General features: G+C 41.2%; 2 protein-coding genes across 3 annotated transcripts in view; both read left to right on the top strand.

Moving 5' to 3' along the window:
• The window catches only part of kctd5b (potassium channel tetramerization domain containing 5b), a 37,919-nt gene extending 33,481 nt beyond the window's left edge, over positions 1–4,438 (top strand). For both annotated transcript variants that reach the window (XM_084173060.1, XM_084173058.1), the window contains one exon: positions 1,288–4,438. In XM_084173060.1, the coding sequence (XP_084029186.1) occupies positions 1,288–1,317 (30 nt within the window). In that variant the 3' untranslated portion in view covers positions 1,318–4,438. The remainder of the gene's footprint in view (positions 1–1,287) is intronic.
• A 3,163-nt stretch (positions 4,439–7,601) lies between these two features.
• Positions 7,602–23,559, top strand: ube2ib (ubiquitin-conjugating enzyme E2Ib). Its single transcript, XM_084173327.1, has 7 exons — positions 7,602–7,726; positions 21,294–21,373; positions 21,583–21,666; positions 21,942–22,014; positions 22,356–22,465; positions 22,558–22,637; positions 22,743–23,559. The coding sequence occupies exons 2-7, from the start codon at positions 21,308–21,310 to the stop codon at positions 22,804–22,806; spliced, it is 477 nt and encodes a 158-aa protein (XP_084029453.1). The 5' UTR covers positions 7,602–7,726; positions 21,294–21,307; the 3' UTR covers positions 22,807–23,559.
• Positions 23,560–24,044: the final 485 nt, after the last annotated feature.

Below are 24,044 nucleotides of genomic sequence, written 5' to 3'. Positions count from 1 at the left end.
ATTGAATTGTTGCTAATAGGCTGACATTAAGAAGTCTTGGATTCAGTCAGTTGTTTTAGATGTCACGTGGATATAGTCTAGTTACTACCAGTTTTAGAGATTTCTTTTTCTATATTTACACCACAGAATTTCAATACATTTACACCACAGAAAGAGAGGCTTTTCGCTTGAGTTCAAAACAGACATGGATACACCTATTACAGTACATCTGTATACTAAATGGACTAAGGTGCAAAGCAATCACAAAGAGACCTTTTGAAAGAGGGGGTCTCGGATCGATTGCAAGTGAATCTTAGTAGATATGAAAGGTAGCCTACCCTCTGACCCGTTAATGTCCCTCTGTTGTGATCGTGTGTTGAATCAGAACTGTGAGTTGAACCCCTTTTGAGAATCAAGTCCCAATCAGGTGTAGTATAGTTGGTGATACATCCCCTGTTTAAGAGTCTTCATTTGACTGATGTTAGTTAGTTGGTTGGAAGGTAAATGTTTTGTAACATTTACACAACCTTGTTGTTTTGCACCCCACTTTACCCCTGACATTTTCTCCCCATTCATTTTCATTCTTGTAAGACTTGCCTGTCTTGTCTTCTTCCTATCCCATTTGCATGCTGCATGTTGCTCAGAGCGAGGACGAAGAGACGGATTATGAAATGAATGACTCTGATTAGGGTTGAGCACTTATGACTCAACGGTGAGAGCTCAGCTGCCCTCCTGTCCTTTGACTCCCTCCATCTTCCCTTTCCTTTCCACAACTCCACCATGTGTCTTTGCCCTGGTGCTTGCAACCCTGATCAAGGAGATGATTATGTCTGGGCTTTTGGTCAAGTCTTTTACACTGTCTATCTAGAACTAAGGTTGGCTGCACCTGTCAAGCTTTACTTTTAGCAATGAGCAAATCTTTGCTTTGTATTGCTGGCATGGAAACCAAGTGCAACCTATCTTAGAAAACCCCTCACCATATCCTATCCTCCCACGTGTGTGTGTGTGTGTGTGTGTGTGTGTGTGTGTGTGTGTGTGTGTGCGTGCTGTGGGAAGGAAAGAGGTAAAATCATGTCAACTTTTGTCAAGATTCTCGGATTCTCAAGGAAAATTAAATAATAAAGATGCATCTAAAACATTAGTACAATAAAAAGATGTTCAGATGTAGTAGGTCTGTCCCATTCACAGACACCAGACCTAAAGATTGAGCCTGCTGTAGTATAGTTTCACAATTACAGCTAGGTAATAGCAGGGATATTTTTTACCATTTATTTGAACATTAACTGATTAATCCCTTTGCCTTTGCAGATTCTTCAGGAGAGGGGATCCAGGATGTGAATGATCAATATTACAAGCCCCAGGTATAGAGTACCATAGTATGAGTCATAATACCCATAAAACCTAGCAGTCAAACAGGGAAATGGATACAATCGTTTTTCCACCATTCATTTTTCCCATAGGGGATTTTAGAAACACTTAAAATAAGGGCTGTGTTTTGTGTAGGCTTACCCTGACGTGACGTTTTGATAACCGTGTAAATCTCTCTAGGACAAGATTACTTTTATCAATATATTTGTGTGCATAAAATGAAATGCTAATGTGGCTATCATAAAGAACAACAAATATGATGGTGATCTGTATGAGATTGCCGAATCGAGGCAAAGGTAAGAATCTCTGGATTAACTATCTAATGTTAGCTAAATGTAGTAATTAATAAATTAGCAAAATGTCTTGAAATGGACAATTCTGTGAACTGTCTTGTGCAAGTTTTAAATTGACACAATACCTGTTTAGCAAAGGTTTCAGCTAGAGATGATGTGCAGGAGCTTGCAGGGATTTGTAGTCATGCATGATGTCTACTCTGATGCTAATTCGCATTTTCGAATATGAGTGTAAATAGAACCCAATATATTGATAAAAGTCACCTTGTCAGAGAGATTTACATGGTTATCAAAACATCACGCCAGGGTAAGCCTAAACGAAACACGGCCCTTATTTGAAGTGTTTCTAAAATCACCTAAGGGAAAAATTAATGGTGTAAAAACAATTGGAACCATTTCCCTGTTTGACCGCTAGGTTTTATGGGTATTATGACACCTCCAATGTGGGGCTCTATAATGATGCAAACATATCCTTGACGAGGAAGAACCTTTCACACAACGGAGAAGACATTAGTCAAGAGGGACGTACATTTTGTTTCTGTGTTTTTCCTCCATTTTATTTTATGATGTAAATATGTCTGTTTAGAGACTATTTGTGCCTGTACAGTTAAACTGGACCTTTTTTTGAATTAGTGGCAAGTTTCTTCTAACTAAAAGTGATGAATTATAATACATTTTATGCTATAAAACATGGCCATGGTCATACACGGCCAATGATTCACTCAGGGGCTACTTTTGAGTTTCTTTTACCTTCTCACTCCAGGATCTTGTAAGGGATCATGATGATCGATCTCTATTATCAAGCATAAACCGCTAAAACCTGTACTGTCATTAGTAGTAGAAGGTAATTATGCATACTTACTCATTGAGAAATTGGTCGCAAAAGAGACAGGGGTTCTTAATTTTGTTTTCAAACTAGTTTAATGCTTCCTTTTCTGGTGTGTCCTCTGTATTTTAGAGGGGACTTTCTGTTTTAATAAAGCATTTATTTGGAGGTTAAGATATTTTTTAGAAGGTCGGGGTTTGCTAATGTTTTGAAGGTAACGGTGAAGGAATATATTTGTATATCCTTAGGTTTGTTGATGTGCATAATCTAAAGTCCAATATTAATATTTAACTGTTAAACTGCACGTTTTGTACACTGTATAGTTAAACACAACTTCAAATGTAAGTTGTTGTACTGGATCTTACAGAGCTAGAAAGTATTGACAATTTAATTGTTAACTTGAGTTTTGCGATGTTTGTACAGAGGTCTCTGCATATTAAGATTTGTAAATCAAGATTCAAATGATGGATGCTCAATATCTGTTTTACTTAGACACCTGAAATCTTTTGATATCCAATAAGAAGAGCAATATACCTTGGCTCAGACATTGACTGTTATGTTGTAAAAAATATGTATTGGTCTTGAAAGGCTACACATTCTTTGAGACATTTTGTATTGTGTAGACTACAGCATTCCAAGCTCTACAGTTGGAGGGTGTGTACATTGCTTTCCTTACACTGCAACACTGTTTTAAGGGTAAATGCTGCATTTCAGGATACTTTTTATACCGAGAATTGTTTCTGGCCTGAGATGCGGTACTGCTCAACTTTTGATAGTGTTGCCTTTTCCCAGTGATGACCAAATCCAATGTCTTATGTGCCGCTTACACATGAACTTTTAGTGTCAGGGATAAGTAAACATTTCTGGTTGCGGGCACACACTCTATATGTGCAGCAGGATACATATGACACACAACTCCTTTTACACACACACCCACACACTCTTTCCATGTAACAAACACAGTTTTATATCATTAAAGGTGATTGGATGGATGCATGTTTTTTGATACACACACGCACTCACAAGGGCTTTTAAACTGGAAACTATTAAATCTGCAAAGAGGTTCAATTAAATAAGTGTGTTTTGCCAGAGCTAGGCTATGTTTACATTTGCTATAGTATTCTGAAGCCTTCCAGCGATCTTGCACTCCCCACATACCTAAACATAGACTGACTTGTTTGACAGGAGAAAAGGGAACAAGCACGCCCCACTCTAGATGAATTTTAAATGCATGTAAATAGTTAACTATTAACATATCCTATACATTTCAAGTGCTGGTAATCTCTCGTGGACAGACTACATAAACATAAATGGTACTGACCAATTTAAGCAAGAATTTAGTTCTGGGTTAACCGAGATTAAAGTGCTGGAGACAATCTTATGATTCTGTGAAAATGTTGACTAGCTCAGTCAGCTCAATGAGGAGACTAGTGTTTGTCTCATGAGTATTGTTGTTGTGAGATTCTTAGTGTTTTTTGTGTAGTTAGCTTGGTTCCATCTTAATCTTAGCAGTCTGTGTACTTTGGTCTTGACCTGTATAACAGCATCACAGTGGCTGGCTGCACTACCCCCTCAGCATCACCATTTTACACACTGCTAGACTACATGCCATGGTCATTTAACTTTAAAGAAAAAACATTTATATTTTGTGCACCAAAGTATCCAGTCTGTACTGTAAGGTGTGCAAGTTTCCAGTATATTGTGATGAGTCCGCTGGTTAGTTCATCACAGACCACTGTAATGCATGATTGAAGACAGTCACACACAGGCCTATTATTCCAGAGTAGATGGGGATGTACTACTTCCTCAATCAGAATTATAATGCTCTTGATATCGAAGATAATTATCAGAATGATGTATCACTAAATCAGTCACTTCTTACTATTACCATGATTTTATGCAATGTTTAAAAAAACATGTTACTGGGATAGATGTATGGTCTTGCGTAGGTTAACTACAATAAAATAGTTTGTATTTCACATTTGTATCTCTGTGTTGTTTTTATACATTTTGTAGCAGTGCACTCGTACATCAATACTTCAATAAAATGCTCAAATTAAAACCACCGTTGAAAAACGGACAAGACGAGGCGAAAAAAACGACCTGAATCCAAAAACGTATGAGAAAAGTATTTGACACTGTCACTAGCGGCAAAAGCAGTGCTTAACTTGTAAATTTGGAGGTGTCGGAACAAAAAATTAGCCCGAGAGGTAGGTGACCCAGGGTGCTCTGAGGTACCAGAACGCATGAAAAAAAAACATTGAAGCATTGAATGCTTTATCATGCTTTTGCGTACTGGCATAGATCAGTAGAGCAGTGGCGCTTGCAGAAGTTGCACACATGGGTTACATGTTTTGTAGCCTAATGTTCGGGAAAAATTTGGGTTTTATAACTCATTTCATGCAATTCTACATCATTTTAGATGACTGGAGACTTTAGCATAATATTTGTTTTATACCTCACAAATGATCGAAATGACAGGCTACTTTGACACTGACAAACAGAATCTGAGATCAATAAAAACGACCTTGTCTTCAATCCATCAATAGCCTAAAACTAGGTGTGTGGAGACACACATATGGTACAATATGAGGAGGAAACTATAGTCCTTAAAAAGCTTTACAGTTTCACTGACTCTGCCAATGATGCTCAGCTCACTCACCGGCGAAGACAGATGCGCTCGTGCCAAAAGCTTATCTCTCTTGTTTTACTTGGTAAAACAATGCTGTTCGCTCAATAGACCTATTTGGAAGTTGATAAACATAGACAAACATTGGCAGTAGAATGGACTTACTGGCAGATTAGTCTTCTCTTTTCAGCAGGATCCATTTGCTTTCCAAATTGTATTGCGAAAGGCCTGTTTTGGCTGCATGATGTTCACTGTCAGATTTGCCGCGCGTTCCGGACTGTAGGCATGCCTCGTGATTGGGCTACACACAATGCCCAGCTAGGCAATTTTTTTGAAATAAACTATTGATCATCTGTGGCTAAATTATAGGCCTACTCCTGGTGTAGTATTCGGAATTATTTCGTTTATTTTGAAACAAACAGCAGTAATTCTATAACTTTGGCAAATGTATTACAATTTGTCATCGGTTCTGCGGCACCTCCAGAACCCTTCGCGCGGCTATGATTCTATAAGGAAATAAATGATGAAGTGCAACGCTGGAGAGATGAGAGTTGCAGGCTCATGTCTATCAGAGTAGAGCGAGATCATAGAAAGTGAATCTCATTCTAGTTCTGTGCGAGATACAGACGCGCTTTTCTCTCACCACAACAATGGCCACGCGTTGGTTTATATTGGCTACAATGTTGCGCAAATCATAAATCCGGGCGGGCCCAACACGAATCAATTGTCTGGCACATTTTCACATTTGGTTTTTTAGGGGGCAGACAGGATAATTACAGAGGAGTCAACTTGAATTAGGCTAACTCTGATTTATCATTTGTACATTGCAAACAGTGATAGTTATTTTTCATGCCACAAGAGGTACCGGATCCTAGAAAATGGGTTTCGGAAGGACACAGTCCAAAACTGAGAGGTGCCGGATCCTGTTCAGGCAAGATCTGGCTCAAATTAAGCACTGGGCAAAAGCACAAGGTCTGTCTTACCTGGAGAGGAAAAAAAAGTTAGCATCCAAACTTCATAGCACCCTATGTAGTAATCATATTCAAAGAAACCAATCGATTCAAAAGAGCAATTATCAAACATCATGTAATGATGGCCTCTTCACATTTCTTGACAGACCATGACGTACCTGCTGGTCACTCTTACCAAATTGAACTGATACAGTAAACGTAAACAAATAGCGCCCTCTAGTGTTATTCATTTGAAAATGCTGGTACTGTGTCGTCACTAGTTACCCCAGCCACAAAGTCATAAACCCCGCCTATTTCTTCTAAATCTGATTTTAAACTTTTATTTAATTTTTTATTTAACCTTTATTTAACTAAGCAAGTCAGTTAAGAACAAATTCTTATTTACAATGATGGCCTACACCGGCCAAACCCGGACGACACTGGGCCAATTGTACGCTGCCCTATGGGACTCCCAATCAGGGCCTGTTGTGATACAGCCTGGAATCGAACCAGGGGGTCTGTGGTGACGCCTCAAGCCCTGAGATGCAGTTCCTTCGACTACTGCGCCTCACCCTGCTAACCTTATTCCTAACCCTAATCTTATATTAAGACCAAAAAGCAAATTGTTGTTTTCATTAATTTTGCAGAATTAGACGTTCATCCATGTTCTCCAAACATCCAATTTCGAAGTTGCTCCAAACGTCAAATTTCGAAATGTTTTTGTTGCTCCTGCTGCTCTGAATCATTCCATTTCTCCAAACATAATATTTCTAAATTAAGGGTTAAATTTGCACCCTCATTCCGAATGGTTAAGGTTTGGGATAGGGTTCAAAAGAAAAAAACTGTGCATAGGACTGGGATGCAACCTTCTGATCCAGAGTCTTTGGAGTTCACTCATCTGCCATCTAGCATAACCCAAACCTATGTGATGGTAATAGTGCTACGAAATGTTGCTGCTTCGAATCCTCGAGGCAACTAAGTGAAAAATCTGTCGATGTGACTGACCTTGAGCAAGGCACGTAAACCTACATTGCTCCTGTAAGTCACTCTGGATAAGAGCGTCTGCTAAATTAATAAAATGTCAAAAAAAATAAAAATTTACAAAAATGTCCTCAGGACATAGACGTCCAATTCCGACGTCAATCATCAATCTCTCTCGAATGTTTAGGATATAGCCGATGTTGACTTTGTGGCTGTGGTAACAAGTAGAAAATATTGTACTGCCCCTTTAAATCTTTAGTCATCTACAAAATTGCCTGTTTGCACTTATTTGTTATATTGCATTGATTATGACTATGTCTAAAATTATTATCCAATTCCTGTGCACATATTGAATAACTTAAATGATGGGACATAGTAATAAATGCATGTTCATCAACTGTCACATATGAATGCAAATTGTGCCCAAATCAATGCAGACCACATTGTGAACATTGTAGCCACTTAATTGTCAGTTATTTAAATTAACACACACTAGTAACGTGATGATGGTATATCAATCCCTGCATAACCCCCAATTAAATATAAATATTTCAGGCGGTTTGGAGGTTGCCTATGTCACTGGTCCTGTTATTTAACCTGGGCAGGAACGGGTGCTTTTTCAGGAGGGAAACTTCGCCGGGGTTTATCCCGATTAAAATATACAGTTAAATAATACCAGTCATTATAGCCATACTGCAAGGTAAGAGAATGTCGCCCAACAATTTTGTATTTATGCAATACGAGGTTAGCTATATAATCTGCCTGAGTTTGCGCCATTTTCGCTAGTTGGTTGATGCGTAAATGTGCGCCAGTTTGGGAAGCCCTAGGTTCTTTGTCCTGCTCAGTCATGGGTGGTATTGCAAATTCGTGTGAGGTTCCGCTTTAAACCAAAGCAAGCGGACCAACATGGCAACTAATATGTATGGGCTTCAGATGATGAGAAGACGAGTTTCGTTGCCACAACGACGTGTAAAATCAACGACAAGTGCGCAAGTCCATGCTTTTTCAGTTTGCCAGCCGCGCGCCACAAATAGCCAAGATACTTGTGCATGTTGTCGGCTAGTTGGCCACAGTTTCTGTCTTGGAACTTGTTCTGAGTAATTTATTTCTTACGTCACTATAGTCGCTGGCATAGCTAGCTACCTTCTAACGTGTTTTAGCCACCAGCGGACCAGGGATATTTTGCTCAAACGTGCTGGACTTGTTGCTGGTACAGATGAACAGCCGGATGTTATGCTAATCGCTAGCTATGATGTAGTGATGTGCAGTTCGCAACGATTCGTTCTTTTTGAACGAATCTTTTTTTTACTGACGAGTCATGATTAGTTTTTCTAAGTGAATCGATCATTTTGGTGGTAATTTACCTGCTGGCCGCGATGACTAGAGCAGGATTAATACGCGCTGCGGCTCCGGAGACATGCTCCGACCAACAACTGTAAAATAGATCATGCTGCAGCAGTAACAGCATAGATAACGAAAATACATGGTTAGAACTGTTAATTGATCTCATGTGCAAGAATAAATGCAATTAATGAATTATTGAATGTTATGCTCGACACAGCTTTGTAGAACCAAAACATACACACAATGAATGTCTGCAACAACAAAAATAAACTCTAAACGAATCGTTTGGTGTGCTGCAGATCGCGAACGATATTGTGCTTATCACCCTCACCGCAGTCAAGCGATACATTCCGCCAAGAGTCGTTCACAATCTAGTCCGGTTGCGGCCACAATTTAGTCTTATTTGTATACATAGTAATCAACAAATGTACATTGTTTTAAAGCATACTTTTACAAGTCTGTCACAAATGACAGCTCCATAAGCCACTTATGGTGAACGAGAGGCTTGTATAATCATGATTCTTTGCGTTTTCAGTTTATCATTCTCAGGTAGGGGCTACTGCGCGCTTTGGGCATAGATGCGGTAAAGGAGTTAATGGGTTTCTCAATATGCACACTACCATGCTCCAAGTGCATTCGCCAAGGACATTCTCTTGAGTAGGTTCTTGTGAGGAGGAGAGTGTGGAGAACGCATAAAACATTATAGCTATTTGAGAAGCACTCGCGCTCTACCCCTACTGTATTACCTCAAGCTGCACCTCCCCATTCACAGAACCTTCTTCCAGCCAGGACAATAGCAACAATAGAGACTAAACAAGATATACACAAAGCAAACGTTTTACTTGATAATTATCAGCTAGATATATGTGAATCTAGCTAGCCAGGTAGTTAAACAGGCAACAATGACCATGTTATGCGAGGTAGATGTACATTTGTGTGTAGCTATGCTACCAATTCTTAGTGGTTAGCTAGCTAGACAGTTAACCCTATTGACTTGACTATGGACTTACCCATTCACTGAACCTTCTTCCAGCCAGGACAATGGCAACAATAGAGACGAAGCAAGATATACACAAAGCAAATGTTTTACTTCATAATGATAAGCTAGCTACGCTACATGGCTGAAAGTATGTGGACACGTGCTCGTCGAACATCTCATTCCAAAATCATGGGCATTAATAAGTTGGTCCCCCCCCCCCCCCTTGCTGCTATAACAGCCTCCACTCTTCTGGAAAGACTTTCCACTAGATGTTGGAACATTGCTGTAGGAACTTGCTTCCATTCAGCCACAAAAGCATTAGTGAGGTCGGGCACTGATGTTGGGCGATTAGACCTGGCTCTCGGTCGGCGTTCCAATACATCCCAAAGGTGTTCGATGGAGTTGAGGTCAGGGCTCTGTGCAGGCCAGTCAAGTTCTTCCACCCCGATATCGACAAACCATTTCTGTATGGACCTCGCTTTGTGCACGGGGGCATTGTCATGCTGAAACAGGAAAGGGCCGTCCCCAAGCTGTTGCCACAAAGTTGGAAGCACAGAATCGTCTAGAATGTAATTGTATGCTGTAGCGTTAAGATTTCCCTTCACTGGAACTAAGGGGCCTAGTCCGAACCATGAAAAACAGCCCCAGACCATTATTCCTCTTCCACTAAACTTTACAGTTGGCACTATGCATTGGGGCAGGTAGCATTCTCCTGGCATCCGCCAAACCCAGATTCATCTGTCAGACTGCCAGATGGTGAAGTGTGATTCATCACTCCAGAGAACACGTTTCCACTGCTCCAGAGTCCAATGGCAGCGAGCTTTACACCACTCCAGACGACACTTGGCATTGCACATGGTGATCTTAGGCATGTGTGCGGCTGCTTGGCTATGGAAACCCATTTCATGAAGCTCCCAACAAACAGTTATTGTGCTGACATTGCTTCCAGAGGCAGTTTGGAACTCGGTAGAGAGTGTTGCAACTGAGGACAGACGATTTTTACGCGCTTCAGCGGTCCCGTTCTGTGAGCTTGTGTGGCCTACCACTTCACGGCTGAGCCGTTGTTGCTCCTAGACGTTTCCACTTCACAATAGCAGCTCTAGCAAGGCAGACATTTGACGAACGGACTTGTTGTAAAGGTGGCATCCTATGACTGTGCCACATTGAAAGTCACTGAGCTCTTCTGTACGGGCCATTCATTCAAGTGCCAATGTTTGTCTATGGAGATTGCATGGTGGTGTGCTCTATTTTATACACCTGTCAGTGCTCTATTTTATACACCGGTCAGCAACGGGTGTGGCTGAAATCGCCGACTGCACTAATTTTGAAGGGGTGTCCACATACTTTTGTATTATTATTATTATTATAATAATGTAGCTAACCAGAGTTTTAGGTCATTTCTGCCTGTTAAACTGATGTTATTCAAGGTAGATGTCAATTCTTCGTGGGTAGCTAGCTAACAATTCTTTGTGGCTATCTGGCTAGCTAACCGTAGTAGTTAGCCAGTTAGCCCTATTGACTTATTATGGGCTTGCGATCAACGATACGTAGGCAGGTAAACATGCCAAAATTAACACAGCCGGTATTTGTTAACATATCAAGATACAATATTGTAGTCAGGCAACATGAGATGTGAATAGGCAACGTTTCATTCCGAAGTCGGAGTGTATTTTCTCTCACTTCAGCTCAAATAATGTCCGCCATTGATTTCAAGAAATGTTGTGTAATTTTTTACGTGGTTCTTTGCATACTTTTTTTTAAAGCTTGCATCGATGCATGCTTCAAAATATGTACAAACGGAGTGCGCATTCGAGAAGTGCCCTTCGTGCTCTGTTTTGCATACTTTGATTTGGACTCATTCGCCGACCCTCCAGTGCTCCAATTTGCGTGCTCGCGAGTACGGTAGTATGCATTTTGTGTACATGCACACTAATAATTTGATATTAAACTGATTTTGGCAAAAGGCAGAGTATGGCATTAGTCATGTAAACACCTTACTCTGCTTATCTAAATCGGTGTAAGGTCATAATCGAAGTAAGCATATGCCGATTAAAACACCTGGTTTTCTGAGCAATCTTTAGAATTATTAGGACATTTTAATCGGCGTTCCAGCGGTTTATTAAATCTGCGCATGCACCGGGTAGCGCAAGCCTCCCTCTTATGCGCGAGTGAAGTGAGTTTGGGAAAAACTGGAAGTATGCATCTTATAACTAATTTCACATACAAACTTTGTCTGAAAAGTATTCGCAAAAATGACATGGTCACTGTGGTAGAACGTTTATTTTGAGTGGCGATTTTCAGCATTTATTAAAAGTCCCATCCGTAGCCAGGATTATTAAGGAAATTGTTCTTCTTGCAAAGCATGTAAACAGTTTAAACGAACTATTATATTAACCTGACTGTCCACAATAATCGCATTATTGAGTGCATGTAACCGCGCTCAATGGAACGCAGACGTCCCATTGACCAGATTGGCGTACATTCAACAAATCTGATCTAAGAAAGTGGATATTCGTCAAATCCGTCATGATTTATGTATGGTAACAGGCCCACAATGTGGTTACTTACAGTGCATTCGGAAAGTATTCATACCCCTTGACTTTTTCCACATTTTGTTAAGTTACAGCCTTATTCTAAAATGGATTCCATTGTTTTCAATCTACACACAATACACCATAATGACAAAGCAAAAACAGGTTTTTAGACATTTTTGCAAATGTATTAAAAATAAAAAACTTAAATATCATATTTACATAAGTATTCAGACCTAGGGGTGGGCAATATGAACAAAAATTAATATCACGATATTTTCCACTGTCCGGACGATAACGATATAATATCACGATATACTGTAAAAAAATGTTTTAGCATTTTATGAGCCCTTCAAAGTTAATAAATTACTAAATATTGCTTTTAACCTTATAGAAACAGAAAGGGGGCATTGCACATTTAAAAAAAATATTATTTGTTTTACTTCTGTGGTAAACCTGTGCAAACATGAAACATAAACAAAGGTATATGAGTTAAATAAATATGCAGTAACATTTTATAAAGAAATATTTAAAGTAGTCAGGATGTGAACTTTTTCCTGCCAAATATAAGCAGTGCAGTCTTTTTTCAGCATAACACCGGTCATTATGAATTCAAGTTGTAAACCTTTTCAAATTAACTTCAAGCATTAACCAGACAGTCTGTATGTTTCTCAGTTCAGCATGTAACAATTCACTGCCTCCCTCTTCACAAGTTCCGTGCCAGGAACACCAGCCTATTGACAGTTTCTGGCTTCAAAGTTGCCCTGTGGCATGTGACCACATTGCCCCCAGTGCTAAATGCTCTCTCAGAGGGCGAACTTGTGGCAGGGATGCATAAGTATTTCTTTGTCAGGCAACTCAATTGTGGGAAGTTGGATGTGTGAACTCGCCACCACTCCAAAGGATCAGCCTCACTGTCTGCTGCCATCATCAAGTTCCATGCTCGATGACCTGTCTCTGGATTCTTAAGGCAGGTGCACAACTGGTTTTCATAAAGAATCTCCCAAGGCTCTTCTTGGACTTCTTTGCTGATTGTGGAGCAGTGGCAGCTTCTTTCTCGCTCTCACTCTCTGGTCCTCTTCAAAAGAGAAGTCTCCCACGGCTGTGTTCCCCAGGAGGGCTACTGTCTCGGAGGCAGCTCTCACCTTCACCAGCTTCTCAGTGGTCATGTAGGTGGTCTTGAACCTTGGCTCCAGAAAGGTAGCCATGGTGAGCAGCTCATCTGTTTCAGGGTCGGTGTATTTGTCATTCAGGTAATTGAGGACCCTCATCTTAATCTCTCCGGTCAGTTTGGCTTCGCCCTCATTTGATTTCAGAACCTCCGTCTTGAACAAATGGAGGACCGGCTTCAGATAGGACACACTCACGTATGTCTCTCTTGACAGGGCATCTGTGAAATCCTGGAGGGGCTTAAGTGCTGCCGTGATAGATTCAAAGACCTCAATGTCTTGCCAGGAGGGTGCAAGGTGACGTGTTTTTTTGTCTGCTGCCAGGACTTGTGTGATGGCCTTTTCCTGCTCCAGGACTCTTTCCATCATCTGCAGTAGAGATCCCCACCTTGTCAGGGATTCCATGATGAGCTTGTGGAGGGGCAGGCTCAGTTTATCCTGTGCACTTGTCAGGGCCTTCTGCTTCTTCCAACTATAGGAAAATGTGCTGACCACTTTCTTGCACACTCCTGTTGCCCTGGAAACCTGCGGTTCGTTTTGGACACTCCTCTCTGCAAAATAAAAAGGTGAATAATTACATATGAATCACAATTATTCAATAGAAATAACATAGCATCAGCTGTAATTACAACAATTTACAGCATGGACACTGGACATGATTACAAATTTAATCCATCTATAGATTTACAAACAACTGTTGTGATTAAGAGAGCTATGTTGCTTTAGAAAACGGGATCATTTATTGGGAAGGCTATTATTTAAAGAGAGGATAGATTCATATATTGAAACCATAAGCTAATGTATCAATTATAAATAAAAGCAATGTGATCCATGTAATGTTTGGATATTGCACACATTTACAAATATTCTAGATTTGCATAGCTGTATATATCCGACTTAACATATAAGAAGGATCAGGCAGTGTAGTCAGCTCTAACTTTAAACAGAGGAGATTAGGAATACAACAGTTATTCTGCATTTTATGTTGTTTTTAAGTGACGTTATATTTCTACCTAGCTCTGTGTGTTTTGGACGTTAACTTACGAATAGCGATGTGTAGCCTGTGTCCGAAACACCCTAGTCTTGTGTATTTGTTCAGCTCCAATGCTTTGACCGTGTTCGATCTGCTGTCGGTAGTCATACATACTTGACGCGACTCCTTCAAGCCCCAGGATGAAAGTGCCGCCCTCAGCCCAGCTGCAATTACAGTGAGGGGAAAAAAGTATTTGATCCCCTGCTGATTTTGTATGTTTAACAACTGACAAAGGCATGATCAGTCTATAATTTTAATGGTAGGTTTATTTGAACAGTGAGAGACAGAATAACAACAACAAAATCCGGAAAAACGCATGTCAAAAATGTTATAAATTGATTTGCATTTTAATGAGGGAAATAAGTATTTGACCCCTCTGCAAAACATTACTTAGTACTTGGTGGCAACACCCTTGTTGGCAATCACAGAGGTCAGACGTTTCTTGTAGTTGGCCAACAGGTTTGCACACATCTCAGGAGGGGTTTTGTCCCACTCCTCTTTGCAGATCTTCTCCAAGTCATTAAGGTTTCGAGGCTGACGTTTGGCAACTCGAACCTTCAGCTCCCTCCACAGGTTTTCTATGGGATTAAGGTCTGGAGACTGGCTAGGCCACTCCAGGACCTTCATGTGCTTCTTCTTGAGCCACTCCTTTGTTCCCTTGGCCGTGTGTTTTGGGTCATTGTCATGCTGGAATACCCATCCACGACCCATTTTCAATGCCCTGGCTGAGGGAAGGAGGTTCTCACCCAAGATTTGACTGTACATGGCCCCATCCATCGTCCCTTTGATGCGGTGAAGTTGCCCTGTCCCCTTAGCAGAAAAACACCCCCAAAGCATAATGTTTCCACCTCCATGTTTGACGGTGGGGATGGTGTTCTTGTGGTCATAGGCAGCATTCCTCCTCCTCCAAACACGGCGAGTTGATTTGATGCCAAAGAGCTCGTTTTTGGTCTCATCTGACCACAACACTTTCACCCAGTTCTCCTCTGAATCATTCAGATGTTCATTGGCAAACTTCAGACGGGCCTGTATATGTGCTTTCTTGAGCAGGGGGACCTTGCGGGCGCTGCAGGATTTCAGTCCTTCACGGTGTAGTGTGTTACCAATTGTTTTCTTGGTGACTATGGTCCCAGCTGCCTTGAGATCATTGACAAGATCCTCCCGTGTAGTTCTGGGCTGATTCCTCACTGTTCTCATGATCATTGCAACTCCCCGACGTGAGATCTTGCATGGAGCCCCAGGCCGAGGGAGATTGACAGTCTTTTATGTTTCTTCCATTTGCGAAATAATCGCACCAACTGTTGTCACCTTCTCACCAAGCTGCTTGGCGATGGTCTTGTAGCCCATTCCAGCCTTGTGTAGGTCTACAATCTTGTCCCTGACATCCTTGGAGAGCTCTTTGGTCTTGGCCATGGTGGAGAGTTTGGAATCTGATTGATTGCTTCTGTGGACAGGTGTCTTTTATACAGGTAACAAACTGAGATTAGGAGCACTCCCTTTAAGAGTGTGCTCCTAATCTCAGCTCGTTACCTGTATAAAAGACACCTGGGAGCCAGAAATCTTTCTGATTGAGAGGGGGTCAAATACTTATTTCCCTCATTTAAAATGCAAATCAATTTATAACATTTTTGACATGCGTTTTTCCGTATTTTTATGTTGTTATTCTGTCTCTCACTGTTCAAATAAACCTACCATTAAAATTATAGACTGATCATGTCTTTGTCAGTGGGCAAACGTACAAAATCAGCAGGGGATCAAATACTCTTTTCCCTCACTGTATTTCTCTGGTGTGGTCGTCTGGGAAATAAGAGGTCTGAAAGCATTTGCTTTGCAGCTTCCAGTTGTCCTCAATGTAATGAATCGTGAGGCTAATATATGGCTCTGTGGTCCGGCTTGACCATAAGTCGGCAGTGGTAGAGAAGAATGCAGCGTTATGGATTTCGTTGGCAACTCTGTCCCGACATTCTGTGTAGAGTTCTGGCAGACATGTTTTGCTGAAGTATTTACGGCTCGGGATCTCGTATCTTGGGTCTAGAGTTCGAATCAACTTTCTGAAACAGCCTTTCTCCACAGTTTGAATTGGTTACATGTCTTTCGCTATGTGATACGTAATTGCACTCGTTATCTCATTCCACTTCTTGCTCTTCTTGTCATAGGGAGTACCACTAACGAATGATGCCTTGAGTGACAGCTGAGTGCGGGTCTGGCTTAAAGATGTCTTGGGACTTGCTCCGCTGCTCAGGGGGTTTGTTGCACGCATTCTGGTAGATTCTTCATATTCACGCACATGCAGGGTTTTCAGGGGGTGAAAAAGATTACTGGTGTTTCCACCTTTTGGCTAGCACAATGCGTCGACACAATTTACACAGTACTGTTTGTTGGTCGGAGGAGGCCCCCTTTTTTCAAACCAATTCTTCCTCGTCCTGTAAATCAACCTCAATAGCGTTATTTTCCTTGTCTTCAGTCATCCTCAATGCTTGATTTTCAGACACTTTTGCTAACGAAAGGAGTTACGCTTGCTTTTTTGTTGACTTTGATTGGCAGGCAGATTGCGTGTAACGTCCATGCTTCTAGTTTATTTATTTGCTAAAAAAGGCTATGTTTCTAGTAAAATAAACAATTTTCACTAGCCCAATAGGCTGTATCACTCGACAGAAATTTTTAAAGAAAAAAAATGCCTTATTTCATACATGAATTGATCATGTGCACGATATGGCTAAATCCATATCGTGGCACAATGTCATACCGGTATTCACATTCATACCGCCCAGCCCTATTCAGACCCTTTACTCAGTACTTTGTTGAAGCATCTTTGGCAGCGATTACAGCCTCGAGTCTTCTTGGGTATGATGCTACAAGCTTGGCACACCTGTATTTGGGGCGTTTCTCCCATTCTTCTCTGCAGATCCTCTCAAGCTCTGTCAGGTTGGATGGGGAGCGTCGCTGCACAGCTATTTTCAGGTCTCTCCAGAGATGTTCGATCTGGTTCAAGTCCGTGCTCTGGCTGGGCCACTGAAGGACATTCAGAGACTTGTCCCAAAGCCACTCCTGCTTCGTCTTGGCTGTGTGCTTAGGGTCGTTGTCCTGTTGGAAGGTGAACCTTCGCCCCAGTCTGAGGTCCTGAGCGCTCTGGAGCAGGTTTTCATCAAGGATCGCTGTACATTGCTCCATTCATCTGTCCCTCGATCCTGACTAGTCTTCCAGTCCCTGCCGCTGAAAAACATCCCCACAGCATGATGCTGCCACCACCACGCTTCACCGTAGGGGTGGTGCCAGGTTTCCTCCAGACGTGACACTTGGCATTCAGGCCAAAGAGTTCAATCTTGGTTTCATCAGACCAGAGAATCTTGTTTGTCATGGTCAGAGTCATTTAGGTGCCTTTTGGCAAACTCCAAGCAGGCTGTCATGTGCCTTTTACTGAGGAGTGGCTTCCGTCTGGCCACTCTACCATAAAGGCCTGATTGGTGGAGTGCTGCAGAGATGGTTGTCCTTCTGGAAGGTTCTCCCATCTCCACAGAGGAACTCTGGAGCTCTGTCAGAGTGACCAACAGGTTCTTCGTCACCTCCCTGACCAAGGCCCTTCTCCCCCGATTGCTCAGTTTGGCCGGGCGGCCAGCTCTAAGAAGAGTCTTGGTGGTTCCAAACTTCTGCCATTTAAGAATGGAGGTCACTGTGTTCTAGTGGACCTTCAATGCTGCAGACATTTTTTGGTACCCTTCCCCAGATCTGTGCCTCGACACAATCCTGTCTCGGAGCTCTACGGACAATTCCTTCGACCTCGTGGCTTGGTTTTTGCTCTGACATGCCCTGTCAACTGTGGGACCTTATATAGACAGGTGTGTGCCTTTCCAAATAATACAGGTGGACTCCAATCAAGTTGTAGAAACATCTCAAGGATGAGCAATGGAAACAGGATGTACTTGAGCTCAATTTCTAGTCTCATAGCAAAGGGTCTGAATAAATAAGGTATTTCTGTTTTTTTATTTTTTATTCATTTGCTAAAATTTCGAATCCTGTTTTGGCTTCATCGTTATGGGGTATTGTGTGTAGATTGAGGGAAAATAAATAATTTAATCCATTTTAGAATAAGGCTGTATGTAACGTAACCATGTGGAAAAAGTCAAGGGGTCTGAATATTTTCCGAATGCGCTGTAAGTCCGATTTTTTTTAAATATATTTGGCTGTTTTCGCTGCATAACATGTAGACGTTGTCCCATTTTCAGGTTTAGAAGAAGTGACTCCTAATTCCCGTTTGTATAAGCTGGTTAGTATAGCTAGCATACAGAAATCAGTGGTGGTAGTCAAATTCGTTTTCTAACTGTAATGCAGTTGATTGGTAAGGATGACATGGACATGTGTTGGGGTTGACATCCATACAAGCATTGTACTCTGATTTTTACCTCAACATAGTGGGAAATGCACATAAACAGTAGCCTAAATAGGCAAACTTTGTGGGGGGGGGGGGCAGCAGCAGCAATGAGGAGACGTGATCTTTCCCCCACGTGTTTCCATGGCAATTCCATTGTTTTTGTCTAGTTGGATTGACCTCTTTACCGTATCTATACTGAACAAAAAAAGAAATGCAACAATTTCAACGATTTTACTGAGTTACAGTTCATATAAGAAAAATGGTCAATTTAAATAAATAAATTAGGCCCTAATCTATGGATTTCACATGACTGGGCAGGGGCACAGCCATGGGTGGGCCAGGGAGGGCATAGGCCCACCCACTTGGGAGCCAGGCACCGCCAATCCGAATCCGTTTTCTCCCCACAAAAGGGCATTATTTCAGACAGAAATACTTCTCAGTTTCATCAGCTGTCAGGGTAGCTGTTCTCAGACGATCCGACAGGTGAAGAAGCCGGATGTGGAGGTCCTGGGCTGGCGTGGTTACACGTGCTCTGCGGTTGTGAGGCCGGTTGGACGTACTGCCAAATTCTCTAAAACGACGTTGGAGGCGGCTTATGGTAGAGAAATGAACATTCAATTCTCTGGCAACAGCTCTGGTGGACATTCTTGCACTCAGCATGCTAATTGCACGCTCCCTTCCTCAACTTGAGACATCTGTGGCATTGTGTTGTGTGAGACAACTGCACATTTGTGTCCTTTTATTGTCCCCAGCACAAGGTTCACCTGTGTAATGAGCATGCTGTTTAATCAGCTTCTTGATATGCCACACCTGTCAGGTGGATGGATTATCTTGGCAAATGAGAAATGTTCATTAACAGGGATGTAAACAAATTTTTGCACAATTTGAGCTAAATAAGCTTTTAGTGGGTATGGAACATTTCTGGGATCTTTTATGTCAGCTCATGAAACATGGGACCAACACTATGTTGCGTTCTATATTTTTGTTCAGTATATTACTGACTCAAATTAACAAAATGAGTCGAAAGATTTGTTCTTTTTACGGAACGAGTTGAAAAGATCAGTCAGTAAAAATAGTCGAACTTCCCGTCACTACTATAATGACAGCTGTGCTCAGTCAATGTCAATATCAGACTAGATTACAAACCCAAAAGTGTCAGTTAAGGAAATGTGCAATCTGTAATACTTAGCTGTTGTTCTCCAATGTTAATTTTCATTAATGTACCCATTTCTTCTTGAAGAGTACAACTAATTTAATGCCTAATGAGCTTAGCTAGCTAGTACATTATCTTACCCCATCATAACCAAGGCTGTTTTACTCTGTTTGCCATGTTTTAAAACAATGTAACATTAAGCTTGATAGCTAGCTATTGATACAAAATGCATGACAACAAGCATGCAGCCTTCAAGGACCAGGGTTTTGGATGCATAAAACTAAAAGCCAACACTAGTCGCTTTGGACAAAAGCGTCTGCTAAATGGCTTATTATTATTATTATTATTATTATTATTATTATTATATAGAATGGGAGATAAAATAAGCAATTTAGCTACTTCTTTTAATTCCATATCCGTAAATGTCAAACCCCAGTCTACGAGGGACACAGTTTATGCTTGCTATAGTTGCCAGATACTGGACGTTACAGGAAAGCCCCATACAAACCGCCGCCATCGATTCTTCAAATAACCTGGTATTGGCAATACAGTCTTCGTTCTCGATTTTATAAATGTCTGTGTTCAGCTGCAGATGGTTCCACAAACACCAGAGACAACTCAAAGATAGTAAATCCATGTTTTGTACTGCGCTAGGAGGTTACTCGCCATCTTAGCTGCCGCACATCTTGAATTTCCCAGCATCTTTGCAGGAACTAGTCGTTTTTCTGTGACGTGGCCAAATGTAGAAGTAGATGACAGTGCGACCAAAACAAAGATCTACTCAAATGCAAGAGGCATATCTCCCTCGATACAAAACATGGATTTAATATCTTCCCGAGTTTTCTCTGGTGCTTGTAGAACCACCTGCAACTGGGCACGGACAGAGAACGAAGAGTATTGCCAATACCAGGTTAGTTGAATAATCTAGGGCTTTCCTGTAACGTCCAGTAATGGATACCAAAAATATTTGGTTATATCACATTATCTGGCATACAAACTGTAGCGTGTTAAACTTGACTGATATAGGCTAGACTTTGTAAACCAGGTATCAACTTCGGCCTTTCAGGAATCTTCTTGAGTTTGATACTCTTGTGCACCGGTGTGTACAACACATTAGGAACACCTTCCTAATATTGAGTTTCACCCCCTTTTGCCCTCAGAACAACCTCAATTTTTGTCGGGGCATGGACTCTACAAGGTGTCAAGTGTTCCACAGGCATTCTGGCCCATTTTGATTCCAGTGCTTCCCACAGTTGGCTAGATGTCCTTTGGGTGGTGGGCCATTCTTGATACACACGAGAAACTGTTGAGCGTGGAAAAACCCAGCAGCGTTGCAGTTCTTGACACACTCAAACCGGTGCACCTGGCACCTACTACCATGTCCCGTTCAAAGGCACTTAAATCTTTTGCCTTGCCCATTCACCTTCTGAATGGCACACAAACACAATCCATGTCTCAAGCCTTAACAATCCTTTAACCTGCCTCCCCTTCATCTACACTGATTTACATGGATTTAACAAGTGATGTCAGTATAAGATCATAGCTTTCACCTGGTTAGTCTGTCATGGAAAGAGCAGGTGTTCCTAATGTGTTGTACACTCGGTGTATATGACACAATCCTAAGAAATTAGGTAAAATGTATGTACACGTCTTTGAAAGCACACTTGTTTGTCACCTCTGCTGTTTCAGAAAGGCCACCAGTCATGTCAGGCATTGCATTGAGCCGGCTTGCTCAGGAGCGCAAAGCGTGGCGGAAAGACCACCCTTTCGTGAGTAGCAGTGTGTAGTTCCAGACTTTTTTAATTTCTAATGGTACACATAAACATGTTTTCTGACCAAACAGATGTATTTTATTGTTTTACCTTTTATTTAACTATAATGGGGATCGGGGGAAGTGTTCTATTTATTCAAGAGTTTTGAAATGTAGGTTTATTTTTTTTGTTGCGTAATCTCACTCTGTTTTACTGTTTGATCTAAGGGCTTTGTGGCTGTGCCGATGAAAAACCCAGATGGAACAATGAACTTGATGAACTGGGAATGTGCCATTCCTGGGAAGAAGGGGGTAAGTACAGCCATTTATCTACGCAGCCAATACAGTTTCAAATGGGAGGTGCTCAGTGACTTTGTTTATAGCACTCCACCTGTTTGTAGTAGGTAGTTGATCATTGCAAGAAATGTTTTTGCACCTGAATGTGTTGTAGTTACATGCACCAACACTATGAAGTGGACATCTTGTATGAAACCAAAGAATGCTAGGATGGGTCATAGCTCATCCTTGATTATTCATAGTCTGCAAGTGTTTGTGATCAATTCTAAACACTTATGACTCATCCCCAGACCCCATGGGAAGGAGGCTTGTTCAAACTGCGGATGCTGTTCAAGGATGACTATCCTTCCTCGCCCCCAAAGTGTGAGTTTCGTTTGAACCATTCTTCTGTTTTTTTTTTTATTAGGATCCCCATTAGCTGTTCCTCATGCAGCAGCTATTCTTTCTGAGGTCCACACAAAACATGACAATACAGAACATTGGAAACAACTCAGTTTTCGGGCCCAATACTTGAAACATGCATCCTTCCCTCTTCCTTGACGTAATCACTGATCTGACACCAATTTGATAGGTGAAAGCTAGGGTGTTTTCACCACACCAATTGAATCAGATCAGGTGATCACAAAGGTATGAAGGATGTATTGGAACAGACCTTAGAACTAATCTCACTACCTAATTTTAACTTTACTGATTTTGTTTTATAGGTAAATTTGAGCCTCCGCTCTTCCATCCTAATGTGTATCCGTCAGGCACAGTATGCCTATCCATTCTAGAGGAGGACAAGGACTGGAGACCCGCCATCACCATCAAGCAGGTTAGGATATACTGGTGATCGACTTATAAACTATAGCCACCAAATGGCTATGCCCAACTAATGTGATCTTTATGTATTGTCATTTCGTACAGATCCTATTAGGAATACAGGAACTCTTAAATGAGCCAAATATCCAGGATCCAGCCCAAGCAGAGGCATACACAATTTACTGGTGAGTTCTGCTAGTGTCGAAGGAATGCATTCCCGTTTGCCGTCTCGTTTTTGGATAGATTCTGATGTTTCTGTTGTTTTACTAAACCCCTCTTTTTGTTTTCAGCCAAAACAGAGTAGAATATGAAAAAAGAGTTCGAGCACAGGCCAAAAAATTCTCCCCTTCGTAAGGGTGAAGGCTCGGCTTCGGCAGAAGGAATGGGTCAAACGCGGCTCACCTCCCCTATGTTTCTCAAATGAATGTGCCCCTCTCACATCAGGACTTGCTTATAAGGACTTCTATTTAAAACTCTGACACATTGGGTGCCATCCTCTTTTTTCCCCTATCACCTACCCCTTTTTTTGTTCTTAACCTCTGGGTTGGCATGTGGCAGGCGCTGGGAGGAAATGGGTGCCTTAGCACCCCGGCCGCTTCCTTTTTAGCCGTATTACTTGTCTTGTGGTGCGAGGGACAGCGCACAGTACCGGTTTCGTCATCGACTCAAAATAAGCCTATTTTGAGGAAGAGAACGTCTTGGTTGTCTTTGTTTGTTTTTTGTTACATTTTCCTTAAACTCCTCCCCTCTTGTATTTTCCTTGATTTTAATTATGTAAAATTAGCTATTTACTTATGTCAGTATTTCAACTGCTGTATAATGAGTGGCACTTTTATACTGTATCTCACTAGTTTCTCTAGAGTGCTCTGTCTGATTCTCTTATGCAGGTTTTCTATTCAGCATGCTGTAATATAAAATAATCTGCTGCCTTGGCTGTCTTTTTTGTTGTTATTTGGAGTGTTTGCTGCAATGTAAAAAAAATAAAAATATTATGGCCTCGTCAACTCAGAAAGGCAGGTAGGCTTACTTCTGTATCAAACTCTTTTATGGTTATAGGGTGCTTTGTTCATGTACGTGTTAGAGTAAATAAACAGTTTCTATAAAGCCATTGTTACACTTTCTGTCTCGAGCGGTTAACAAATGCTGGCATAGTAATGTTATAACAGCTAGAGCTGACACCCCCCAAGAAACACTATTTAAGACACTGTCTATATACCATATTTTGTACAGATGGTTTATTTAAACATGTTTGTTTGAACATCATGATAAAATAAGACATCACACTTTATCAAGTAACAAGAGATTAGATTTTCATCTTGAGTGGATTATTTTGTTTTTCATTATAAAGATCAAAATACAGTATATTTGCACTTTTCTATTTACACAAACATTTAAAAACAAAAATGAAGGATGTTATCATCCCATGAGTAAGAATGAACACAATGTCTGTAGATGAAGAGCAAATGAGGCTTATTTACAATATATTTTCTAGCCTCTTCCATCCTAACACGTGTCTGTCAGGCGCAATATGCCTGAGGACAAGGACTGGAGACCAGTCATCACCATCAAGCAGGTTAGGATATACTAATGGT

The sequence above is a fragment of the Coregonus lavaretus genome (genome assembly GCF_964263955.1).
Source record: "Coregonus lavaretus genome assembly, chromosome: 1".
NCBI lineage: Eukaryota > Metazoa > Chordata > Actinopteri > Salmoniformes > Salmonidae > Coregonus > Coregonus lavaretus.
Note: the sequence above shows the minus strand (reverse complement) of the source record. Positions and strands in the feature narration are given on the sequence as shown.